At 42.5% G+C, this 24,998-nt stretch overlaps 1 protein-coding gene across 1 annotated transcript; it reads right to left on the reverse strand.

Annotated features, from left to right (window-relative positions):
• Positions 1-1,995: 1,995 nt before the first annotated feature.
• On the reverse strand, positions 1,996-23,885 carry ZNF318 (zinc finger protein 318). Its single transcript, XM_074237020.1, has 10 exons — positions 23,313-23,885; positions 22,304-22,455; positions 16,839-17,457; positions 14,735-16,153; positions 12,188-12,287; positions 11,057-11,388; positions 8,948-9,154; positions 8,388-8,487; positions 6,790-6,908; positions 1,996-6,388 (listed from the first exon to the last, which is right to left on the reverse strand). The coding sequence occupies exons 1-10, from the start codon at positions 23,808-23,810 to the stop codon at positions 3,221-3,223; spliced, it is 6,714 nt and encodes a 2,237-aa protein (XP_074093121.1). The 5' UTR covers positions 23,811-23,885; the 3' UTR covers positions 1,996-3,220.
• Between the last annotated feature and the right edge of the window lie 1,113 nt (positions 23,886-24,998).

Genomic DNA, 24,998 nt, shown 5'->3' on the forward strand with positions numbered 1-24,998 from the left:
ATATTAGCGGTGGAAAGGATGCCCCTTTCAATTAGGCAAGCCTTAAGCACTGCTCTTAGCCAGGTGCACAGTATATAAAGACAAAAGTCAAACAAGTCCTTGACCTCGAGGAATCTTCATTCTACAATCCCATCTTTTTTTTTTAGCAAAGGAAGGACTTGCTTAAGTAGCTCATAAATGACAGATCTGACCTCAAGTCAAGGGTTCTTTCTATTGTATGACACTGTTCCTAGAATTTAGGGTGGAATGGGGGGGGGGAGGACTCATCCAGGCTTGTGGATTAAAAATGAAACAAAACAAAACAAACCTAGCATGAAACAAGATTCCAAGATTCCAGAAGATAAAACCTTATTTATAGGAGTCTCATAACTTCCAGGTCAGTCTCCATTAAGGTGACAGTGCCCCAGGCACTTTATAGCTACTGCTTCACTCTTCAGGGAATCAACTCCCTGCAAAGTCTTCTGTTCCTTCCCCTAAGGTAGACTTATCTATGGCCCCAAAGTATCCCTAAAGACTATTCCAGCTCTATTAACAACAAATCTAGAATACACAGCCAGCACCACTTCCTGTCCCATCTAGGATATTCTAAGAATTCTTTTACTACTCAATATCAGAAATCACAGGAAGGGAGGTGTCAGGAATGGGCTTAACAGAAGGAAATACATGAAAGACTATATGGAGAAATGCCCTAGCCCAAATCTCCATCCGAGTTGCATGTCATAGGACTTACCTAGATGCCTGCTTATTTGGATGGTCTACCTCTAAATTACCAAAGCAGAGGTACAACTGTTCATCCTACAATTGCCAATACAAAAACCATTCTATATTTTTCCAAACCACCAGAAACCATTATCTTTCCCAACTGGGGCTCATTCCAGCTGAGAAAAGAGGAGTTTCTCAACAGTGGGCAATGTTGGACTCCAATGTCAATTTTCCTAAACATTCTTTCAATCATATTGAGTAAATCAGTGTTAGGCAAAAAAATCAAAATCAGGACAAAGAGGCTTCTTTTAAACTTCCAAATACATTGGGCACATCCAACCTTAAAAGATTCTGGAGGACAAAATCAAGGTTAGGAATTCATAGAGTTTGACATAATTTTGACATGATTTGACATAATTCAGTTTGACACTTTCTAGGTCAGTTTAAAGCTATTAAGACCAAGTAGTAGAGCCTAAATTCTGGGGTTCAGGCTTAATAATGCTTAGGTACCTGGGGTGAGGCCTTGGCTATGCAAAAGCACAGATCCGCTTCACATCTGCCAACTCTCTCCACAAAACTTAGTGGCAGCCAGATTTAATGGATAGCTAACAGTACACTTTGCTAACAGTCTTTGCTCTGGGAAAGAGGTATTAATTTATCACATATTTGAGATTTTAAGACCTTGTGAAGAAAAGGTGGGGAGGGTTAATCCTTAAATGAGAAAAGGCCCACTGATGGAACAACCCCAGGCTAGGGGTACAGTCTGGTCTTTGCTCTAAAGGATGTGTATGTGTTTGTAAGAAATGTATCATTATATGTTGTCACTTATAGCTTATTTATATAGTAATTTATGGATTATCCTATCAAGTGGATATCCTGAAGCTCAATTTCTGACAGGTTCCATAAGGGACAAGAGGGTTGGCAGCAGCAATTAAGGAAATCAAGGGTAAGAGCCCTTATTTTCCAGAAGTACTACAACATCAAGGTCATGGGCCCCATTTCAGTCCCCAAGATAAGGTACATTGACCAAATGCAACTGGCAACTACCTGCTGATGTGAGCCCACAAATTTGTCTTAAAACTTCCCATGTATCAATCATTCAACTAAAAGCTAGGTACTATGAAAAATGATTAGCAATTTCAGGTTCTAGGGGTAGGGAGTGAATTGTTCACTGAGAACCCAAGTAGATTTCTTCTGTGTTCACCAGTCATTTCCAATGGGAGTCTGAAGGTCCCATTTTCTTTGTGTTTCAGATGTATTTGGTTTCCAAACAAAAATCCAGAATGAAACATGTTGCATCAATATATTTATTCCAAGGTGATTTACAATGAAAAATAAAACAATTAAACTTGTGTAAGCCAAACACATGAACTCTTTAATTATTTTTTAACAAAACATACAACCCAAAACACCACTCCATGGTGGAAGTGGCCTGGAAGGATGGGAGGTGAAGGGAGGGGCACACATAGGTTCCTGGCATAAGGACCGAGTCTGATCCCAAGATAAGGTTCAGGTCTTCAGCCTCTTCAGTGCAGGATCAGCTGCTAAATGATTTAACACAAAAAGTTACTGGATCACAATACAATGAATGAAAGGCCATTTAAAATCATGTTAAGTGACCTCAAAGTGTGTCTCGTCCAGGTGTCGAGCCATGAGCCTTACCGATTTGTTGTCTTCCACAAAGGGAGTCGGCTAGATTTTCTTCCATGTTTACTGAGGCCATTTCCATACAGGTTTGTGGGTGGACGGGATGGTCTCAAGCACAGGTAATAGTCAGGGATTTGGGGAAATTAACATGCCACAGATCAAGAGAGACAGTGAAAAAATGAACTACTCACACTTCATTTCAAACAACACAAAGGCAAAGTCACCCAGGTCGAATGCTTAAGAACCATTATTTTCCATTCATCCATGGAGATTTCCCAAGTCAACAAGCCTTATACTATTTCCCAACAGGAAACTCCATCAGCATCTCCATGGATTGTTACCACATATGGGAACAGCAAAATAATTTTTTTAGTTGCCTCCTTCCCCCAAATCCAAGAGCTGGCAAAGAAGCAAAACCAAAATACAACCAAAAACACACCAGGTATTGAGCCAGATAGAATCTGTTTTAATGGCAAAGTACGAGAAAAGAAATTGGCAAAAGAATTCACAGAAAAAAATATTTTTTTTAAACATCTGTACAGAAGAGAATGTGATATGTGTAGTACTTTTTAGAAAGGGAGAAAGAAGTATGTTTTCTAACTTCAACCAATACTCACTGTAGAATGCTAAGTGCACCATTACATAGAAACTCCAAAATGGAGGACCAGTCAGTTCCTGGACCTTCTAAAAAAAAGAGAGCTTGAGAAGCCAATACAACTTATTTACATGCAGCTCTGAACGTCCTCTCCTCTCCATTTCTAACACTGGTAACTGATTTAGTGTGGTCCTAGGTAGCATCAACTGTACCTTTCTCCTGCATTGGCATTTCCTTAGGGCCTACAGCAGCACTAACAACCCATTCTTTTCCAGGCTAAATTAATGCTGGCATTTCTACTGCACTCAAAGTGCTGTCTTTGTCCATCTGAGAGGTCTCCATCATAGCAGGGGGATTCTGAAACTCGGGCTGTAGTGTGCCTGTGACTAGGCTACTACTCTCAGGTTTATTACCTAGCTCAGAGGGTAGAGAACAAAGCTTCTCTTTCTGCTTTTCAGAGACTGATGTTACAAAGCTGACCAGGTCGGGCTGGCAGGCAGATGGCCGAAGGCCTGGAGAGCAGACGGTATCTGACTCCAGTCCTAGTGGCCCCTCAGCCTCTAACTGGAAAGTCTCTTCTGTGTCCTCAGGAAGTCCTTCAGTCTGGAGGTCCAAGGGCTCATGTATTACTTCCATTTCCTCCTCAACAGCTTTCACCACCAGCTGAGTTTTTTCAGGTATCTTCTCATTTCTAGGCTTAGTGTTTTGCTTATCCTTTATCCCTAAGTCAAGTGCCATGGTTTCTGGAGGTTCAAAAGGAAACTCAGAAAAAGTGGAGGTAAGGTTAGTTGACCCTGTGGAACATAAAAATCTCCCTTTATGTATATTCTCAGACCCTTGGATTGGTTCTAACAGACCACTGGAGAAGTCCGAAGCTGGATTGCCTGGGGCACAAAGTTTCCCTGAATCTGTAGTTTCAAGGTCCTCCATAGGTTTGCTTTCTGTTGCCAATCTTAATTCAGTATTGATAATGGGCAAGTCTTGGGATCCTGATTCTTGCCCCTTAGGAATCTTGATGTTCTCAGGTTTCTTGGTCCCCTCCTCCAAAATACCTAGTTGGCAGGTCAGTTTCTTCAGCTCTTCCTTTGGCTTTGCTCTCACTAGTTTGAAGCCTCTTGTCCTAGGTGTTTCACTAGCTGGTTCAAGAGACTGGTCTTCCTGACATTCCTCACAACCAACTAATACAGCTTGCTCTTGTGGGCTTCCTGTTAAATAAATGTTTCTCCTGACTACAGATTGGAAAGATGGTTCTGGGGCACAATGTTGGATACCTGTTAATTGTGGGATCTGTGCTATAGATCTAGTATCTAGCTGAACTGAGTCTGTTTTTATCTCCATAGCAGACTGAGTTTGTGCATAGGGTTCTGTCATTACCTCACCTAGACCTTTCATTTCAGCAACTACCACCATTTCTTCAGTCTGATCAACAATTTGGTCATCCATTGGCAGCATGGTCAGTTCGGCCTCTCTCTTCCACACACAGCTGGCTTCACATTTCAAACTGAAATCCTTCAGGCTGTTGGGGTCCTTCTGAGCTATGGATGGTGAAGTCTGAAGCTCCTCATCCTGGTCACCTATTCTCTCTTTCCCCACACCCTCTGAGAGTAATAATCTCCCTTCTTCCAGTCCAGAGGTTGCTTCTTCAGCTAGGTGAGACTCTTGAATCCTTTTAGCCTGGTTACCAACTATTCCAAGGTCCCTGGTAGCTACCAGCTTGGCAGGACATGCTATGTCTGACATGTGGGTGGCTGGCTCCTCTACACCAGGAGGACCTGGCTCTCCTGAGTTGAGGTCAGCTTCCCCCTCCAGACACATGTCTGTACTGGTCTCTCTCTCATAAGGACTAGAGGGCAATATGGTTGAAGCATTTGCCTCTGGGTTAAACTCCTCCTGGGGCTTACCCTGGTCATCTGCCAGAGAAGCAGAATCAAAGTCCATTCCTGTAAGAGGCTGTAGGCAACCTCTATTCTTTAGCCCCAAACTCTGTTCTACAATTGTCCGCTGATTGGGGGATTCCATAGTCTTTGCACTGGGCTTGGCCAAACTGATGTCCAAAGGAGCACTGGCCAAACCCTTGTCCTGGGACGTCCCCCTTAGGAGAACACCACTCTCCCTAGGGCTGAAAGAACTATCAGAGTTCTCATTTTTAGAGAAGTTGCTACTCTCCCCATTAGACAATGTGCTATTGCCCAACTTGCTTTCTGGATTCCCTTTCCCACCACTGCTGTAGAAGATGTCATACAAATCCTTGGCATTGGCTGTAGCTAGACATGAGTTTCGCTTCTCCAGTTTTTTGGCCTGTTCACTGAATACACCTGAGAGTGGTGGTGGAGGACGAACTAACACAGACAGCAGAGCCTGGTCATGGTCACTCTCACTCACCCCAGGTGCCACCTCATCTGAGGGGATGGCAGCAGAGTGCACTGGAGCCAAGATGGAAGCTGGCAAGACTGGAGTCAAGAGATTAGAACCCCCTATGCCAGGGGTCAAGATCTGGGATATGGTAGGAGTTGACTTGACTGGAGACAGTCCAGTGCTTGTTTGTGCAGGTGATGTAGTAGCTGACTTAAGTGTAACTGGGAGGGGTGGTGGTGGCGGAGGTGGGGGAGGTGGAGGCAATAGCTGCTCAGGTATAGGAGCTGGCTCATTTTTCTCAGCCAATACAGTCTTTTCCTCTGGGGAGTTTTTTAAGATCACTTCTTCCCCACCAAATGCCTTAGAGATTATGTCAGGAGGTAGTAGGAGATCAGTTGAAGACTCTTTGACCACTGGCAGAGGTTTGGCAGTGGCACCTGAGGATTTAATGGACAGGAAAGTGTTAAGAGGTGCAGGTTTGCTCACAGTTGCTGAGCCAGACTTTCGTAGTACTGTGGTGGGGATAGGAAGGTTAGGCCGGATTTTGGCCTGGGTAGAGGTGGCAACAACAGGCATCCAGGGACTGGTGTGTGCAATGACAGTTTTCCCAGATAGTTTGATCTCAATAGGCTTCACTTTCCCAGCCTGGGTTTTGCCATCCTCTTTGTCCTTGTTGGTTTCCATATTCTCTTCTTTAGGGATGCTTGGAGCTACTGCAGAACTTTTTTCATCGTCCTTCTCTGACTTCTTCCAACTGAACTTCCCAAAAGAGGAGGATGTCAGTGGCTCCTTTGTTTCTTCTTTCAGCTGGAGTTTTATGGTCATCTTTCGCTTGCTCTCAAGCTTATCTGGAGAATTCCACGTCTCAGAGAGTTGTTCATCTAGTTCTTCAGAAAGCTTTTCTTCATCTTCCTTCATTTCTTTCACCACCTTTGCCTTCTTCTCATCTGTTTCCTCCTTTGGTTTCTCACTCAGTTTTCGCTTCAGCTCGTTCTGCCTTCGGCGCTCAGTCTCTAGGACCACAGCCAGACCTGCTTGACGATCCAGATTCCTTCGCTCCTCATACAGCGGGTTTTCATCCACATATTTCTGGAAAAAGAAAAGGCAGGAGCTCAACAACTAGTTTGGGTTGCTAGAAAAATGAGAAAACCTTGGTCCTGACACTGTTTTGAACAATAATGTTACCAGTATAGAAAACCAGAGGTTACCTTTCTAAGGAAGTACACACTCTCTTGACAGGTTCAGTGTCTCTTTCTCTCTGGGGGTTGAGACTTTCCTAGAAGTTGTCCCTTTTGATGTGGAGCTTTAAAAAACAAAAGCTCCAATCTGCAGTCATATCAGTCAATGTTACTTAGGTAAAAATGCATCAATGACTATATATTTTTTAATAAATTCTGTTTGGGTTTTAGTTGGTGAAGCTGGGGTGGCAAAGGAAATTTAAAAAAAAAAAAGACACTAAAGCAATGCATTATACTATTCAAGAAACCAACCTTATACTTCTCATTGTGCTGGTGACATTTCACATGTTGTTCTCCAGAAATTGGATCCCCAAAAAACTCCTCACAGAGTTGGCAGTAATATCCAGTGATGGGAATCAGAAATTCAGAGCCTGGAGCAAGCAGATAGAGAGAGTTAAAGAAATGAACACACAACACCCAGAATAACACCAGCTAAAGGAAATTCCATTTACCTGAGTCAATATGGTAAAGAATAAAACTTTTCACTTACATTAAGTTAGAAATCTTATTCCTTTGAAGCTCTCTCAATGACTTGTTGTTCCCCATCTCAAATTTAAAGCTTGAACATAGGACCTGCATACACTCTATGGAAAGCTGAGCCTTGTCATCCACCTTACTAATGAACTCTCTGGAGTACTATACCATGTTTTCTACTTGCTTCTATATTCTCCGGACTGCTAGGCATTGCTATATCCACACTGAAACTACAGGTTCCTGTGTTTTTTTTCCTCTACTCTTAATTTGTAAGCTATTTGTAGTAAGATGGAGGTGTTTTTATAGTTGTTACAAAAAGCTTGACATATAATAAATGCTTTTGCATTTAGTCATCCATCCCTTTACTTTCCACTATCTAGAATTAAATCTCTTAGAAATTCCTACTATAGTAAAGATCACTAGATACTTCTAATGTAGACCTTCTTAAAAACAAAGTGTCATCAAAGGGATAGAGGGTTATATGCCAACATGAAATCTTGGGAGGAAAAACCTATGATAATTCTACCAACCTGGGTTTTAAAAACCTCACTACTTAAATAAAAGCAGCATCCCTAAGAAAATTTTTGCAATTTTTTTGGACTTTTTTTTTTTTCAGGAAGAATAGAGAACATTCTTTTAATCATTTTCTACTAAATCAAGTCTTATCCTAAGACTGGTTTTGCTCCTTGGAATCATTACTCTCTTTATGAACAAAAACTATGTAAGTTTCTAAAACTCACACCCACCCCATGCAAGAAAATCAAAACAACTAGCTTTGTCATCTGCTCAATCATGCTGATACCATTTGTTGATGAGTTCTCAGAATGCAATGCATTATCCCTTCATAGATAATTCTGATGCCAATTCTCTTGCAAACTCAACTAACACTAAGTATCCAAAAAGGTTTGCAAACAACATTATGAGACAGTCAGACCAGAACTACTTATATGAGTGAATGTCAAATTATTCAGTTAAATTGTCTACCTATCAGATCCATTGAATGGCAAATACTGACTACTTTTCAAATAGGGAAGATCAAGAACAAAGGAACTTATTTCTCATTACTCTAAATACTTCACTCTCATAAAAATTAATCTAGATCTTTTTTTGGTTCTTTCAAAAGCAAAACAGTTAAAATGAAATATTTTCCCTTTGACTTCTTAGTTCACTGAATTTCCAATTTAAAACAAAATAAGAGGATGGTAAATAAAAGCCAATAACCTGAAAGCCTGACCTTGACCATGAGGACAGCACTCACCCTACTTCTATTCTTTGCTGCTTCTCTTAGAAGAAACAGTGCTGCCTCCCACCATCACAGCCCAAGAAATCCTCCACCAAATGGCTGAAAAAGGCGGCAGGTAAAGAAGGGTACATACCTTTGGCAGGGACTGTTATTTTATCGACACGTTTTGTGGTATCTTGTTTGGCCTCATTCTGGATCTTCGAAGCCCAAGGTCTGTTGTAAGGATCCAATGTCTATTTGCAAGAGGCAGAGGTGCTCATACAATAGCACTAATAACTCAAGGATACACCTTTCCTTTCTGTCATTTTCTCTCCCACCTGAAGCCATAGGCCCCAGCAACCCTCCCCCCTCCCCATCTGCCAAATGGTTAAAACGGAAATCACCTGTGAAAAAGGTAAACAAATGTTAGAGCAAGCAGCCAGCAATGGATGAAGTAAAACTCAAAAAGAATCAGGTACTCAAGGAATCAAGAGACAAAAGCTCCACTTACACTTATTATGGTGCCTAGGTACAGCCAGGACCCTTGGACTGAGTCCTGGGGATGGTGTCTCCTTCGAAGGGGTTGCTTTGCTCTTTGAATTAGGGCTCCTGCCCACATGAGAACTTTTCACTTGTCAAGAAAGACTGAGATGTGGAAAGAAATAACAGGTATGAGGGGAAAAGAAGAAAGAAGAGAGATGCCAGGATACCTACCTGTCTGTGCTTCTTCTTATGCATATGAGTAAAGAAATCAAACATGGTCCCACAAATGGTGTTGCAATCTCTGCACCAGTGGTTCCCAGCATCATAATATTCATATACGGTAGCCAGCTGGGAAGAAAGCTTGGCTGAGGGCTGGGATGAGGTATCTGTGGGCTTGGGGCTCTTGGCATGAGACTTTTCATTATTCGACTTTGACTCCTACAGGGGAGGAAAAATTTTTTCAAATAGTAAGAACTCAAACTTTAACCAACTCTTGCCATCTCAGAAAAAGGACATAATAACTAGCCATGGTGGGGACAATTCAAAGAACATACTCCCATTTCAGATTTAGTAGGGTCCATGTGACTTTATCTCCAGGATACAAGCATTGGTTAGGCCTTCAAAAAAGAAGAAACCTAGAGAAATCTGGCCCTAAGACAAAGTCACTGATACTTCAAAGTCACTGATACTTCAGTTTCACCTCACCACAAGCACCAAGTCACAGAAGTAACTGAGATAAAATGCATCAAAAGAATCTTTCTTAGGAGCGGCTAAGTGGCGCAGTGGATAGAGCACCAGCCCTGGAGTCAGGAGTACCTGAGTTCAAATCCAGCCTCAAACACTTAATAAATTACCTAGCTGTGTGGCCTTGGGCAAGCCAGTTAACCCCATTGCCTTGCAAAAAAAAAAAAAAAACAACTTAAAAAAAAGAATCTTTCTTGGAAAGTATAGTAGACATTTAATTCCTTCTTTGGGAAGCTTAAGAGAAAGCCTAAGCATTGTGCATGGATAGAATAGATGATTACCTTCAGACTATGATTCAAAAGGCTCTGGGAATGGACTTCTACCTCTAAAAGTAGAAATTCCATTATTAGAAGTACATTTTTTTTGAAATGCAATCCCTTGGAGTAACCCTTAAATCTGTCTTCATAATCTAATTTTACTGACACATTAAAATACTTTAGTTGAGAGCAAAGCACTAAAAGAGGTGGAAGGTGGTGTGGGGGAAAGAATTATAGAACATAATTTGGGATATGGGAGGTATACTGCAAAGTGGTATTATGAGGTAATAGAAAGGACAACTGTTAAGAGATTCAAAGGCAAATGCTAAATATTTCTGCCATTCTACATGGGAGTAACTATACTAAGAACACTAACCTTTAATCAAAATATGAGGAAATAGAGGAGAAATAACAAGGGTAATAAGGACATGGCAAAAGAAGGTCTTCACTAGGGAGAAGAAAATCAGATTGCAAGATTAGTTCAGAAACAACAGATCTATTCTATCCATGTCCCTGACAACTCAGACTGAGGATTTATAGGCTCTAATGTTAGTCAAGCTGACAGATCATCTCAGGAACTGGGGAAGGCAATAATCATAACCTATGTGTCAACCACTCCTCTTGTGTTCTGAGGCAACAGGAATCACAACTCCTTTTAGTTGAGGAAAAGACTTTTCTAAAAGGATATGGGGAGACTAAAACTCATTCTTCTAGGACAAAAAGGCTAGACTATGATGCAAAACAAAATTATATGGAGATATATGGAGTCATTTGAGTATTAGGTTTCAGAAAAAGTCATATAAAGGCTTTCCCTTAAGTCTCAATGGGCCAGAGGAACAACTCAGGACAAAAAAAAAAAAAAAAAAAATGAAACTCATAAAATACGAGAACTGTCTGAGGAAATTCAGAAACCTATTCTGTAGCCAAACCCAAAAGAGATAATTCAAGAAAAATAAGCACATTAACTGCAGAGGGTGATTTCAGAAGCTATTCTTTTAAAAGGGAAAAAATTTGCTATCTCACCTGGCCAAGAATGTAACTCATGGTTTTCTGCACAATGACCCAATCTCTATCAGGGACCACATCACCTCCAGACTGATGCTTCTTTCTCAATGATTAGCATAAGGTACCACCACATGCCAGGAAAACACTTATCAACTCCAGTAAGTTCTGGGGAAATAACCAGTCCCTAAATAAGAGAGCTGATAACACATGAATGATTGTATTTGAAAAGTACACATATGCCCTGTTCTGCCAGGCCCTGACTAGGTATAGATGATTAGGCCTGATGAGCCCCAAGACTCTCTCCTCCTCATCAATATCTCAGTTCAGACTTTACCTTGCTAGAGGAAGAGGAGGAAGAGGAGGAGGAGGAGGAAGAGTTGTTAGAGGATGGAGACACTTTTTCTGGGCTCTTGGATTTCTCAGCCTTTCCAGACTTCTCTGCCGACTCTTTACTATCATTAGAAGGCTTTTGGGTTTTATCAAAGATGTTGATCCCCAGGATCTGAGCCACCTTGTCCAGCTCAGACTGTTTCTTTTCTGCTGCTTCTGCCTCACGCCGCAGCTCTGCCATGTCCTTCATGATGTTGTCCTGAAGTCGGCTCACCTCCACCAGGAGTGGGTCTTTGTGGCCATCTTTCTCCCGCCGTTTCTTACGGAGCATCTCCCCTGGTGAGATAGCAGCAGAAAGCATCATATAACAAGTTAGTTAAGAGTATTATCCTATTATACCACAATGGAGGAAAAAAACAAACGACTACTACTAAAACTAACAGTTTGGATTACTTTTTTTAAGTCATTTGTTTTAAGTGAAGTATAACTGAAAATAGATTGAAGGGACACAATCTCTGGTGCCCTTTTCCATTCCATGACTACATCTGATGATGATATTCAATCAAGAACTCCTCCTGAAACAGGATGATTTGACATAGAATAGCTAAATGGGTCTTTAAACCAGAAAAGGTTTCTTGCTCATATTTCTTAATTTGATTCGGGGGCCATTGTGGCATTCCTAATCCACTTGGCCTCAATCACAAAATTCCAGATTCTCTCCCTTCCCTAATACATTTTTAGGCATATAAATTTCCTTCTTTTTCCAACTACTCAGGCATATTTCTTTTAACAATGAGCCTCCTCTACTTTTATTTGGTCAATTTTACCAGACACAAGACAGGGATACTCAACCTCAATGAAACTGTTAGCGACTCTTCTCCCACACCACTACACCTATGAGATTGTCAGATCCCAGTACTAATGCTAGAGCAAGAAGTTCTACCTCTCTTATGCAGCTAGGGATTCAAGTTTCTAAGGGAGTAGAGTTAGGCATGACTGTATAATTCAGAACCCAAGGGCAACAAATCAATTGCCCTAGATTCTCCCTCTATGATCTCCAATTGGCTTTCCTCCACAAAGTGGGATAAGGGCCTGGTTCATAAGAACAGCTTCATTCTAGGGCAAGGAGCAATACCTTGCTGTTTATGAAGCCGATCCAGCTCAGTTCTGAGATAGTACATCTTCTTCTGCCGTGCATCCCGGTCACTCCTCAGCTTTTCCCTCTCTTCAATAACCTGTGAAGTACAGAATGGTAAGGTGCTTCCTCGCATTTCCAGCATGAGTCCATCCATATTACTAAAATCCTTTCCCCAAAAGCTCTCATACATAACAATCTCAGAGATAAATGTGCTTGCTTACCATCTGAGTTCAGGACCTTTGGGCTTACATTATGAATTTTTATTCTAATAAAGTGGTTAAAAAAAAACTTTCTTTTCTTTCCTCTCTCCAGATGTTGTCTCTCTTGTCAGCTATACCTTGTTTTTGTTTTTTAGGTTTTTGCAAGGCAGATGGGGTTAAGTGGCTTGCCCAAGGCCTCACAGCTGGGTAATTATTAAGTGTCTTGAGACTGGATTTGAACCCAGGTACTCTTGACTCCAGGGCCTGTGCCACCTAGCTGCCCCTTTTTTGTTTTTTTTTTTTTGTTTTTCAGTTATACCTTTTGAGGAAGTAACAGATTATTGCTATTAAGTTCCTTTCTAAGTCAAGAAGTTAGATCCAATAGAATTCTACCTGACAGGCATGGCAAATAAGTGTTTCTGGGCCAAGAAAACAAGATCATTGGGTTTAAATGATTTCTGAATTTCAAAAGTCCTTATATTCATTAGCCCTGAGCCTAGGGCTTATACAAAGGACTGTGTGAAAAGAATCAGTCATTAAAAGTTGGCTCTAGGGGAGGCTAGGTGGTGCAGTGGATAAAGCACCAGCCCTGGAGTCAGGAGTACCTGGGTTCAAATCCAGTCTCAGACACTTAATAATTGCCTAGCTGTGTGGCCTTGGGCAAGCCACTTAACCCCATCTGCCTTGCAAAAAAAACCCTAAAAAAATAAAAGTTGGCTCTGAGAGGCAACTAGGTGGCTCAGTGGATAGAGCACCAGCCCTGGATTCAGAAGGACCTAAGTTCAAATTTTACCTCAGACAAGAATTACATAGCTGTGTGACCATGAGCAATCACTTAACCCCACATGCCTTGCAAAAAAAAAAAGCAAAAGTTGGCTCTGAGATTTTTTAGGTTCTAGCTCCAGAGAAGCCACCAGTGTCTACTTCAAGAGCCAAAGAATATAGCTTGTTAAACAACAATCAACATTTATATAGCTAGTTAAGTATTGCAAATCATTTTACAAACATCTCATTTGATCCTCCCAACAATATTAAGAAGTTCTACAGTGGGGTGGCGTAGTGGCGTAGTGGATAAAGCACCGGCCCTGGAGTCAGGAGTACCTGGGTTCAAATCCAGTCCCAGACACTTAATAATTACCCAGCTGTGTGGCCTTGGGCAAGCCACTTAACCCTGTTTTCCTTGCAAAAAAAAAAGCCTTAAAAAAAAAAGTTCTACAGCCATTATTATCTGTTTTACCCATGATACAACTGAAGCTGAGAAAGTTATAAACGATTTGAAAGAGTCACATAGCTAGTGTCTGAGGCTAAATTTGAACTCAGGTCTTCCTAATTTCCTAACTCCAGAGATAAAAAGGCCTCAGAAAACAAAAGGGGGGGAACACCCTTATTTTCTGTTCTTTTTCTAATATCTCCATATATTAAAATATACAATTTTTTTTAAAAAACCCAAGTGTGTGTGTATAGGTATAAAAAAGTATATCCACCTGTATACACATATATGTGTGCTATATGTACATATGTATGCATGTGTATATTCCTATCTAAATTATGTATAAAGGGCATTTAAATTGTATTTGCAAATCTTTCAATTGCCTTAAACATTTTATAATCTCTAAGCCCCTTTCCCTCAAGAAAAATAAATCAAAAACAAAACAAAAACAAAAAAAAAATCCTTAAAAGTTTCTTTCAAGGATTCAAATTTCTTGAGATCCTTTTATATCTCTACAATTCTCCTTCCACAAGCTGTGAACACAAAGAGTCATTATCAAATAAGAATGTAAATGAAAGTGCTTTGCAAACTTTAAAGAGCTATGGGGTACTGTTATGAGGTCATAGTACTCCCTGTTAAGGACAGTTGGAAAAAATAGACAGCTGACATTTCCCAAGTGACATGCCTTTCTTATAACCACTGTTCAAAACTCACTAGGATGAAGCATAAAGATCCATATCTTCTGTCTATCCTATTAGCCCATAAGTAACAGTGACTATTTAAGGCTTCTACTCTAAATAGTTGTACATTCAATACCACAAAAGCCCAATATGAATAGAGACCTTGCCTTTGTCAAGGAAATTAGATTGAAAAGATAACTGTTCTCCCAAAAATCATACTCTGGTAGGACAATTCACTCCAAGGAGCAACATATGAAGAAACTTGGGGGGGGGGGGAACAGGCCCACTTTCATGGAAGAGGATTACAACTTCTGCATCATCTGAAAAAAAAAATCAGTGCCCAACCACAATTCCTCTTTCCAGAATAAAAATAAACTTAGTGGCCCCTGAGCTGCCACCATAGCCTAAAACAAATTTCCCAAGTACAATATTAAACCACGAGGCTAATCTTCACCTTCTGCTTCTGGGAAGCCCGGTTCTTCTCATCTGAGATCTTTTCTGGATTGTATCTCATAAGTGGGGGAATGGGTAGTCGAACGGGTACCTTGGTGGAGTTGTTGATAACAGGGATAGGAACTAGCAGTGACTCATCCCTCTTGGTTTCAGTAGAGGTCACAGTAGGTATTACACGAAGGTTGGGACGGCTAGGGGTGACCTGTTTAGTGATGGGTATGAGTCTGTGGGGATCGCTCATTGGATGGCCAGGCTGTTGGGGAGAAGGGTACATGGGCCAAGCAGAAACTGCATATGCCATATAGTGTCTATAGGCATCAAAGGTAGAAGGAGGCATAGCAGGTGTCTGATAGTTGGGGGGGATCGGAGCTGCAGAGAACTGTGTATTAGTAGGAATCTGAAACTGGGTCACAGAGGAAGTACAGTGTGGAAGTCTAATGGGGGGAGCTGGGGCTGAGGGAATCAGACATCTGATGGCAGATGCCCGGGGCCCACTGCTGGTCACTTCTGGTCCTGGCATTTGGCTCATGGGATGATCAGACTTAAGGAATGGGGGACTGTTCTTTGCCCTCATATAAGAATCCACAGGAGAGGCTATGTGAGGCCGGGACACCTCAGGGGAACGAGTGTCACTCCTCCGTGCCTCCCTGTTTTCCAGTCTATGTGAGTCTGAAGAACTACGATCAGATAAAGAACGTCTATCCACTGAGCGTCGATCAGCTGAGGAGTGTGAAGACAACTTCTTTCCATGAAGTCGTTCCTGAGTGCGCACAGCCAATTTGCTAATCTCTGCCACCCCAATATCGAGCCCTATTGTCTTGAGCAAGTTATGGATTTTGGCATATTCTGGATTGGTTTCCTCTCGTGCATCCAGTTTCAAAGTTGATGACGGGGAAGGAGAGGAGTTTGTTCTATCTCTCCGGGCTTCATTCCCAAGACCTCCAAGGGATTTTGGTGGAGATTCTGGTTTCAAGTCCTCTTCTTCATTCCCATAGAGAAACTTTTCCTCATCCTCTATGTCTGGGAAACTACGCCGCCTCTTTTCTTGGGCACTGGTAGGCTCTGCCAACATACCCAGAATTCGGGAAAAGCCACTGCCATCTTGGCTGGCTCTCTCATGGGGCAACAAAAAATCTGTGTGCCGCTCTCCAGACTCAGCCTTCCCATCTATTTTCTCCTTGTGGCTTAGAAAACTCCCAAACTTCTCTCTGAGGGGACTAGTATCCTTAGGCAGTCCAGAAAGAGGACCCCACTGATAGGATTCTTGGGGTTCCTTCAGTGCAGTCTCTGTCATGGCTCCTTTGTTGTTTTCAACTTCTGAAGTAAAAGGAGCTGTAGCATTGCTTGGGGGAAGAGACGGGTGGCCAGAGAGAAGAGGAAGTTCTTGGTTAGAGTTGGTACTGTTGGAAAAACCCTCCATCTGCAAAGAAAAATACCAAGAATTTAGCCCTCAAATAGATCCATGGCAGGATCCTATTTAAAATGTATTTGTTCAACTACAACACTATAGAAGTTATAGTTTCATATACAATAATCTTTATGTTCTTTTTATATGGAAATGTTCGTGCTCTGAGTTCATTTGTCAAGAATGATAAATAACAAAGTAAAAAAATGCATTTTTATTTGCTGAGTCAGTTGGAGAAAGTAAGTATAAATGAAAACAAAATTATCCTTAGGCAGGCACTGGGGGGAGGGGAATGAAGGGGTTGGGTCAAGAGAGAAGGTGTTCAGGAAGAGAAAACAAGGAATAAAGTAGACTGGTCCTAAGACTCACAGGGATATTACCAGTCTTGCAGACTTGATGGGTCCCCTTTAGTTCTCTTCAACATCAACAATTTGTAGATCATCTTATCATCAGAAAGAGTTAGATGTTTAATCACTAATATGCTATTAACATTACATATCCCTAGGAATGATCTGGATAGAACATCTTCTATTTAAGAAAACCTTTGAATATATCAATGTATAATACAGCAAAAAGAGTTCAGGTAAGACCTTTAGGAAAGTACCCAAAGCTGTCTCAAAAACAAAATTAAGAAGAAAAAATATAACCAGAAAAGGGAAAGGAGGGACTGGCAGATGAAAAAGAGAAATAGGATTCAGACCTGCAAGGAAGGTTCCACATCTACTTCCACTCGCTTCTTCAGAATGGACTTTTTGGGCATCATAGGCACATCCTCCGGTCGATGTACTGTATATCCTGGTTCTGATCCTGATACTCCAGAGATAGTGCAACTGCTGCTGCTGCTGCTATCCACCCCAACCAGATCCTGAGCCAAGCTCCTGTTGCGCTCCTCCTCTTCTTCCCGTTTTCTCCTGGCAAGGTCTAGCTCCCGAAACTCAGGATCCATGAACCGGGAGTTTGGGCTATGCCTTCGCTGTCGGTAGTTTCGAGAACCTGATACATAGTTAGAGTGGTCCCCGCTCAAACTATGTAGTTTCTCACTGTCATCATAGCGGGACCGTTTGGCTTCCCGGCTTCTTTCCTCAGATCGAACAGAATAGGAGACTTTGAGTTTGTCTCTGTCTCGAAGGAGATCATCATGACGGCTAACATGTGAATTATACTCAGACCTATGGAGGAAGGTCTCCCTTGTCCTGTAGTCCTCGTCCACCCGCCCCAGAAAAGGGCTAAGGGGTCCTTCTTCCCTGGTGGTGTAGCGTTCAAGGCCCCGGGAGCACTGGGAACTATGTGTGAAGATAGGACCATCAGCCAGGTCATCCCTGAAGAAAACAGACAGGAATCACTGGATATAATTGATTTCAAATTAGTAACAACAGAAGAGATTAAAGATAGAGGCTTCTAGAACTTCTCAGAGCACCCTAAAAGACAGAATATAACATTACAAGGTCAAAAATGGGTAAGAACACATATCTGGTGTCAGGTACTGACATTTTAAGAAAAATTAGCTACTCTGTGATTTCCTCTGGCATCAACATGACTTTTCCAGAAGCATTTAGATGTCTCATTTATCTATCATACTGCAAGCCTCCAAGTTTCAAAGATCCTCTGGCCTCTCCTCTCAGTTTTCTTCTGCCGCATTTGTATGCCCAAAGAGCAGAAGGCTATTCTTTAAGTGAGGACAGATTAAGTGATATTCTGGCTCATCACATTTTTGTCTCAAAAAAGTAAAAAGGATGGGAGTTTTTCAGGTATGGAGAAAACAGAAACTGGATTAAACTTCTGTCTTGTCTATATCCCTGTTTCTAGTTACAAAGCAAAGGTAACCATTCTAACGTACTGGGAATCCCAGAAAGCATTCCTCATATAAAGGCTTCTTTCCTCAAAACTGGACAGGCACATCCTAAAGAGGCTAATCAATTACTTCAAACATCCAATGTCATACTACCACAAGCCTTTAATAGAACTATCCAGGTTAGGACAGATTTCCAATAGCAGTTTACATTTAAAGGGAAGAGTCTTTTGAGGTAAGGAACAAATATAAAGACCTCCAGGGACTTCAAAAGCACATAACTTTTTAGAAATCTGCATTTAAAAAACAAACAAAACAAAAAATAAAGTGCTTACCTCTTACTCAGATCCAAAGCGAATAGTATCCTAAAGTTAGGATGATCGTTATTGGTACCTTCTGTAGTTCTTACTACTGATTTTTTCATTACTAAATATGATTTCCTCTACAGGTCTAGACCTGAGTAACATTTATTAACAACTCTATGAAAAGTTGTCCAGAATAAAGTTTCCAGAAGAGGCTGAAAAAAAACTGCTACCAGGGAAGAAATGCTCCTACTACCCACCTCTTCCCAGTGTTGGGTAAGGTGGGAGGTATAGCAGGGTATTACCAGTCCCAAGGTAGTATATGACAACTCAGTATAGAAATAAATGTCTAAAAGTGAGAATTATAGAGTTAGTTACATTATAAAAAAGTAAAATGCTTAAATAGCCAAGCTCTGAGGTCTTAATAAATTTGCCACTAGGAGAGAATATCAGTTAGGTATGTTACTTCAATAATTAAAAAAAAACCTTAACAATATTTTCTAATCATACTATTTAAGGAAAAAGCAAATCTAGCAGATTTGGCAAATTCATTTGTGCTGCCAAGGTTAGCCTATCAGACCCAGGATGTATGATGGTGTAATGCAAATGCCAACTAATGTAGACTTTTAGTGCCTAATCCTATTGCAGAATCTCAGGGTTGGAAAGAATTTCAGAAGTCTTTTAGTCCAACCCATACCTAAATAGTAATCCCTTCTATAACATTCCTGAGAAAGGCACAGTCAGTATTCCCCTGAATATCTTCAGTGGTAAATGAAGATGTCAGCATTAAGTACTGCCAATCTGGTTAGAAAAAGTTAATTTCCAGAAATCTGGAATCCAGACATAAGATCTCAGATTTCATCTCAATAAGAGATGAAGAGATACTGGAAGGAGTAAGATGTTAAATGAATACACAAAAAAAATTACATCATTCAGAAACTTACAAGTCTCCTTTCCCAAATAAGGTTCAACAGGTCGAGTAACCTCAGAAGAAGAGAGTGATCAAAAAAAGTCTCAGAGCAGTGGATAGAGCACCAAACCTGCAATTAGGAGGACCTGAATTCAAATCCAGCCTCAGACCAATAATTATCTAGCTGTGTAACCTAGGGCAAGTCACTTAATCCTATTGCCTTGCAAAAAAAACAAAACAAAAAAATTCTTTAACTCTTGCTATCAGATCCAGTTCTGGAAAGGCTACCATTTGCAAGGTTTGGCTGGATCTACTGTTAGAGAAATGGGTCTACTTGGGGGTCCACATTCTTTATTGTTGACTCCCTACGGCATTCTAGGAAATTCCTTTTTCCAAGCCTGGCAAAAAGTAATGACCCTAACATACCTTGAAGTTAAGTATGAGAAGTGCTGAAATAAGTTCTATGAATGGAAGTTGCACTAAGGGTTCCTTGACAACAGAGGATGCCTCCATTACCAATGTATTCGTGTTTACCTAACACATTTTGGCTTACAAGGTCAGGTGTCAACAGATTTTTCTACAAAACCAATTAGAGTAGGTATATGAAGAAAAAATTGCTATCTTAAGCAAAAATGTTTATATCCTGATATGAAATTTGTAACATGGCTTGAACCTATCTTCTGTACATTACATCCAGCCAAACTCACCTTCTGTTTCCACACACAAAGCATACTTTCCTTAATTTTCGTACCTTTGCATTGGTCATCTTCTATGCCTGAAATATTTCCTTCTTATATCCAACTCTTAAAATCCTTCCCTTCCTTCAAAATGAAATTCAAGCTTCAACTTCCATATAAAACCATTTCTGATCTTTCCCTCACTGCCATTACACTCCCTAATTACTTTATATGTATATGTTGCTTCGTTACATAAAGAATATGAGTACTTTAAGAATAGGCATTTTTCTTTTGTATCTCTGGCACATTATAGGGACTTAATACAGGTTGACTGATGTGATTTGATAAGGACACTGAGTAAAAGACAGGGAACCCCAAGTTATTTGTCAATAATACCCAAGGGATTGGGGAGCTAGCTCTTCTTAGAGCAATGACTAACACAAAACTGAGCAGGAAGAAGAGTCACAATTTTTCCACTCCCTAGAAGGAGTAGAAAAGGATAGAAAATAACCTTGTGGAACTTCTTTTTACTCTTCACCTTTCCTCTAAAAAAAACAGAACCAAATTTACTTCATTTTAAAAACAGGTCCTTCACAATTAGTATGACATTCCAATGGAAGGGTGATTAGAGAATCACCACCTATCTAACTTATTAAACTGACCTTTCTATTTCTGAGACAGAATCAGCTGGGAAGAGTGGATATAAATGTTTTCTATGCATGGCTTTTAATATAGACTGAAGCCATGACTAGACCGAAGACTTTTCCCTCACTTTAATTTGTCCATTTAGTGATGCTTTGAGGTGAATGCTATTTGAATGGCAATTATGTTCCTCCTATTTTTGCTTCCCACTTGTACCCAATGTCCTCCTCTGCCCCCCATTCATATACTCTATGCGTTCATGTACAAATACATTCTCCATCTAAGAGCAAATTCACTTATTGTCAAACGATTTGTATACTTTCCACAATAAACTGCAAATCGACCAAAACAGACATTGTTGTAACCCTCAAGCTTATATAATAAGAAGGAAGTTGGGAAAAGCAAGCTCCAAAATGGTTCCTTTTCTTGCATAATTGCAGCCCTTTTCCTGCAGACTTGGGAGCCAATGCCAAGTCTAAATTTAGTTCTCTCCAAAATATATTTCCCTCTCTTTAACACCTAATAGCTCAATAGTTCCATGTATATGTTTTACATATGTGCATATTATATAAAACGTATGTATGTCAAGTTTTTATATGTAATATTTGATACAACTATTTTCTCAATATACTATCTTTTACTTTCTTTTAATTACCTGTTATAGAAATTTATTTTCATATAACCAAACACAATGTTAATTCCTTCAATAAAAGATACAAGGCCAAAGGATTTCAAAAGGATAAACGCATTGCTAATAATCGGTTTTTTACATTGCTCAATCTCACCAAAAGTCAGAGAAATGAAAATTAAAACAACTCTGAGGTTCCACTTCATAACCATTCACATTGGTAAGAATAATTAAAAAGCAATAAAATTCAGTTCGGACAGGATTATAGACAAAAAGGCACACTTAAGAGTACTGATGAAATTGTAAACTTGTAGAATCTTTTTAGAGAGAAACTAAAAGTACACAGTAAAAGTTAGAAAAATTATCATACTTTCTATCCCAGGAATTCCATTGTTGGGGAGATACCCAGAAAGTGTAGTTAAAAGCAAAAGACAGCTGTTAAAAAAATTTTCATAGTAGAATTATATATTTTTTAAAAAAGAAATAACCTAAAAAGTCTAATAAAAAGTGAAAAAGGAATGGACCTCACACATTGATCACATTAGGAAAAGTTAATGAGATTTAAAGAACAAATAATTTTTATACAACAGAAACAATGTTTATAGTCATTCAATAAAATTAATTTCAATGCATAAGCTTTTATTTATAGTTGCTCAATGTTAAGTTTTTAATAAAACATTTAGTTGTAGCAACATTAATGAATCCAACCAATCATGTCTAAAAGTCATGTCAATAACCAATGGACTGGAGGACAGCTACATGCATTCCCATCTTAGTATTACCATAAGTTAATATCTAATTTCCCTTTAAATGTGCTATGATCTTTGACCCATTAATTCAAATTCTTATGAATCTATATTTTTCAGTCTATATGTTAGGTCCAAAAACTCTCTAAAATTCTAATTCAGTATTCAAGGATTTGTGTAATATGAACATATTTAGTCACATTACCCAATCCCTTCCTGATCTTACAGACTGATCAAATTCAATCAACCTTTCCCCCTTCCAAATTTTTACCCAAACAGACCTATCTGTCAGTATAGTCTTTTATCAGTATCCTTCCTTCTTGGAGGCCTTCCAACCCTCAAGGCCTTTTTAGTTACACTCTGTGCTGGACAAGGGTCCACAATTTCAGGGCCAATATGCAATACTTCAAACACAGCAACTTCAGCGATTACAAACCACTACCATTACTCTTAACTTTAGGAGACTTCTACCTGTCTATGTCACCCAGGTTATCCACTGGAGACCCCAATCGATCATTAAGCCTCCGGGGGTCAGGTGAACTAAGGCAAAATCGATCATTGCCAACAGTGATCCGCAAGCTTTGTTCCACCGAAGATTCAGATCGGAGTCCAGGAGACCGCCTCTGCAAGGGAAAAAAATATAAGGGAAATTTCGGTAAAATTTTGCTGAGTATGGGATCACAGAGGTTAGAAATAAAAAAAAAAAACAAACCCTTCCATTTCCCAGGAAGCATTGTTTCCACAGTAAGAAATAATCATTGTATGATGTTTTGTAAACCCCAAGTACTTCCATTGAAGTTAGGGTCTATGTCCTCTCCATCTTCCCAAAGTGCCTGCCCTTTTCCTCTCCCCTGACCTTGACACCAACGCTTAATTCAATTATGACAGAAAAAATAGGCGACTCCCAGGACCAAAAAAGCAGGGGGAACCCTGGTCCTTTCACATCTATGGCATCTCCCAGAACAAATCAAGGAAATGGAAGTCCTGCCACTGGAATTCAAGATAACCCCCTCAATAAATCAAAACTCAAAAGGGGGAGGGAGAAAGGGAAGAGGAAGAGGCAATGTTTTGTCCGGATGGGTCTTCTTTCACCTCCCACCCTTTCTGCCCCCCTTTTCCCCAGGAATGGGGCTAATTTCATGTCACAGAAAGACAAGAGGCTGCTCTTCTGCTGGCAAGGCTGGCACCCCGGGACTTGTCTTTGCCGAGCCCCAGAGGCCCGCGGTGCTCAGGAAAGGGCTCCGAGGGCGGCTGACAGCGAGGGCGGCTCACGGAGGAGCTCTCGGCCCGGCGGCTCCTCGCTTACTCGTCCCGACTCCCGTTATCCCTCTGGGGAGCCCCGTTACCCGGGGAGGGCGGCTAGGCCCGGAAGGGTGTCTCCAGCGCCTCCGGCCCGGGCCCCCTGCGCGCCGGGCCCCCTGCGCGCCGGGCCTCCCTGCTCGGCGCCCCAGCCCGGGGCGGCGGGGCTCGGCGGGATTACCCGGCTGCCGCTGTCGGCCGGATGGTCTCCGCGGCCGTCCCGGGGGAAGTCGGAATGGGAGCACGAGCGGCTGCTGCCGCGGAAGCCGCCGGAGCCCGACGGGAACAGACGGCGGGGCCGCGTCGGAGAAGGCGAGGCCCGGCGGGAGCGGGGCGGGGAGCCCCGGCGGCCCCGCGGCGGGCTCGGGGACCCGCGGCGGCTCCACGGCGGAGACGGAGAGCCGCGCCGGCGACCGCGGAGGGAGTGCGGCGGCGGGGACGGGGAGCCGTGGCGGCCGCGGTGGCCCGAGGGCGAGCGGGGTCGGCGGACCGGGGCCCGGGACGAGGCCGAGGAGGAGGAGGAGGAGGCGGGCGGCGGGGAGGCGCGGCGGACCGGCCCGGTGGAGGAGGAGGAGGAGCCGGCGCTGCGGCTGGTGCGGGAGCCGCCGCCGCCGCCGCCGCCGCCGCTCTCCTTGGGCCGATGCGAGGAGACCGACGAGCGGCCGCCGCTGCGGTACATGGCGCCGGCGAGGGCGGCGCGAGCCCGGCCCCGAGAGGGAGGCCGAGACCGCTCCGGCTCCGCGGTGCCCTGGAAACCGGCGCCGCCGCGCGCGCGCACGCGCCCCGCCCCCGCCGCCGCCGCCGCCGCCGCCGCCGCCGCCGCCTCGGGGGCCCCCGCGGGCCGCCAGGCGCGCGCGCCGCCGGGTCGTTGGGCCGAGCCCGAGACACGCCCCCTTCCTCCTCCTCCTCCCCCTCCCACCCGCTTCTCCGCGGGGATGGGTGGGGGCGGGAGCAGCGGATCGGGAGGAGGGAGAAAAGGCGGGAGGCGGGACTGAAAGGGGAGCGCGGAGGCGAAGGCCGCGCACTGGATCCTCCTTCTACCCGGCAAGATGGCGGCCCCTCGCCCCGCCTCCCGGGGCCGCGGGACTCTTCCGCTCGCCAGCCCGTAGTTGGAGAGGTCGGGGCGGGTCCGAGGAGGCGGGGCGGAGGAAAGGAGGAAAGGGAAGAGGGAAGTGGGCGGAGCCGGGCCCCGCGAGGGCCCGCCCACGCTCCCGCCCTGGGTGGTCCTACCCCGCGGCCCGGGAGGCAAACCAACACTGGGGGCGGGGGCCGGGAGCCCACCTAGTCGCTTTTGCACACACTAGGCCCACCCTGCCATAGATGAACTTTTTTTTATTTTAGGATTTTGCAAGGCAAATAGGGTTAAGTGGCTTGCCCAAGGCCACACAGCTAGGTAATTATTAAGTGTCTGATTTGAACCCAGGGACTCCTGACTCCAGGGCCGGTGCTTTATCCGCTGCGCCACCTAGCCGCCCCCACAGATTAATTTTTTAAAAAATATTTTAAATTACCTTTTTGTTTTTAAATATATAAAAAATACTAAAATTTGGTTAGGAGATCATGGTCCTGGACTCATAGATTTAAAGCAGGAACTTTTAACCTTTTTTTGACATCCTAGTGAAGCCTATGAACCCCTTCTTCCTAAGCAGAAAATACAATCCTAAAAGGAAACTAATATTGAAATACAGTTTATCAATGGAAAGAATCGGAAAAATTGAGACACTGATGCACTGTTGGTAGAGATCAAAAGGGAAAGGACCTGTTGTACAAAAATAGTCATAGTAGCTCTTTTTTGCGGTGGCAAAGAATTAGAAATTGAGAATCTATCCAGCAGGGGAATGATTGAACAAGTTGTGAAACAGTGTGA

Source organism: Macrotis lagotis, chromosome 5 (assembly GCF_037893015.1).
Source record: "Macrotis lagotis isolate mMagLag1 chromosome 5, bilby.v1.9.chrom.fasta, whole genome shotgun sequence".
Classification (NCBI taxonomy): Eukaryota; Metazoa; Chordata; class Mammalia; order Peramelemorphia; family Peramelidae; genus Macrotis; species Macrotis lagotis.

What these genes read in the sequence shown, in the direction of transcription:
- ZNF318 (XM_074237020.1), bottom strand. Translation starts at nt 23,810, where the DNA reads ATGTACCGCAGCGGCGGCCGCTCGTCGGTCTCCTCGCATCGGCCCAAG. An exon ending in TCGGCTTCATAAACAGCAAG is followed by an intron (nt 11,389 to 12,187) that starts GTATTGCTCCTT and finishes CTATCTCACCAG; the next exon opens with GGGAGATGCTCCGTAAGAAA. An exon ending in ATAAGAAGAAGCACAGACAG is followed by an intron (nt 8,488 to 8,947) that starts GTAGGTATCCTG and finishes TCTTGCAAATAG; the next exon opens with ACATTGGATCCTTACAACAG.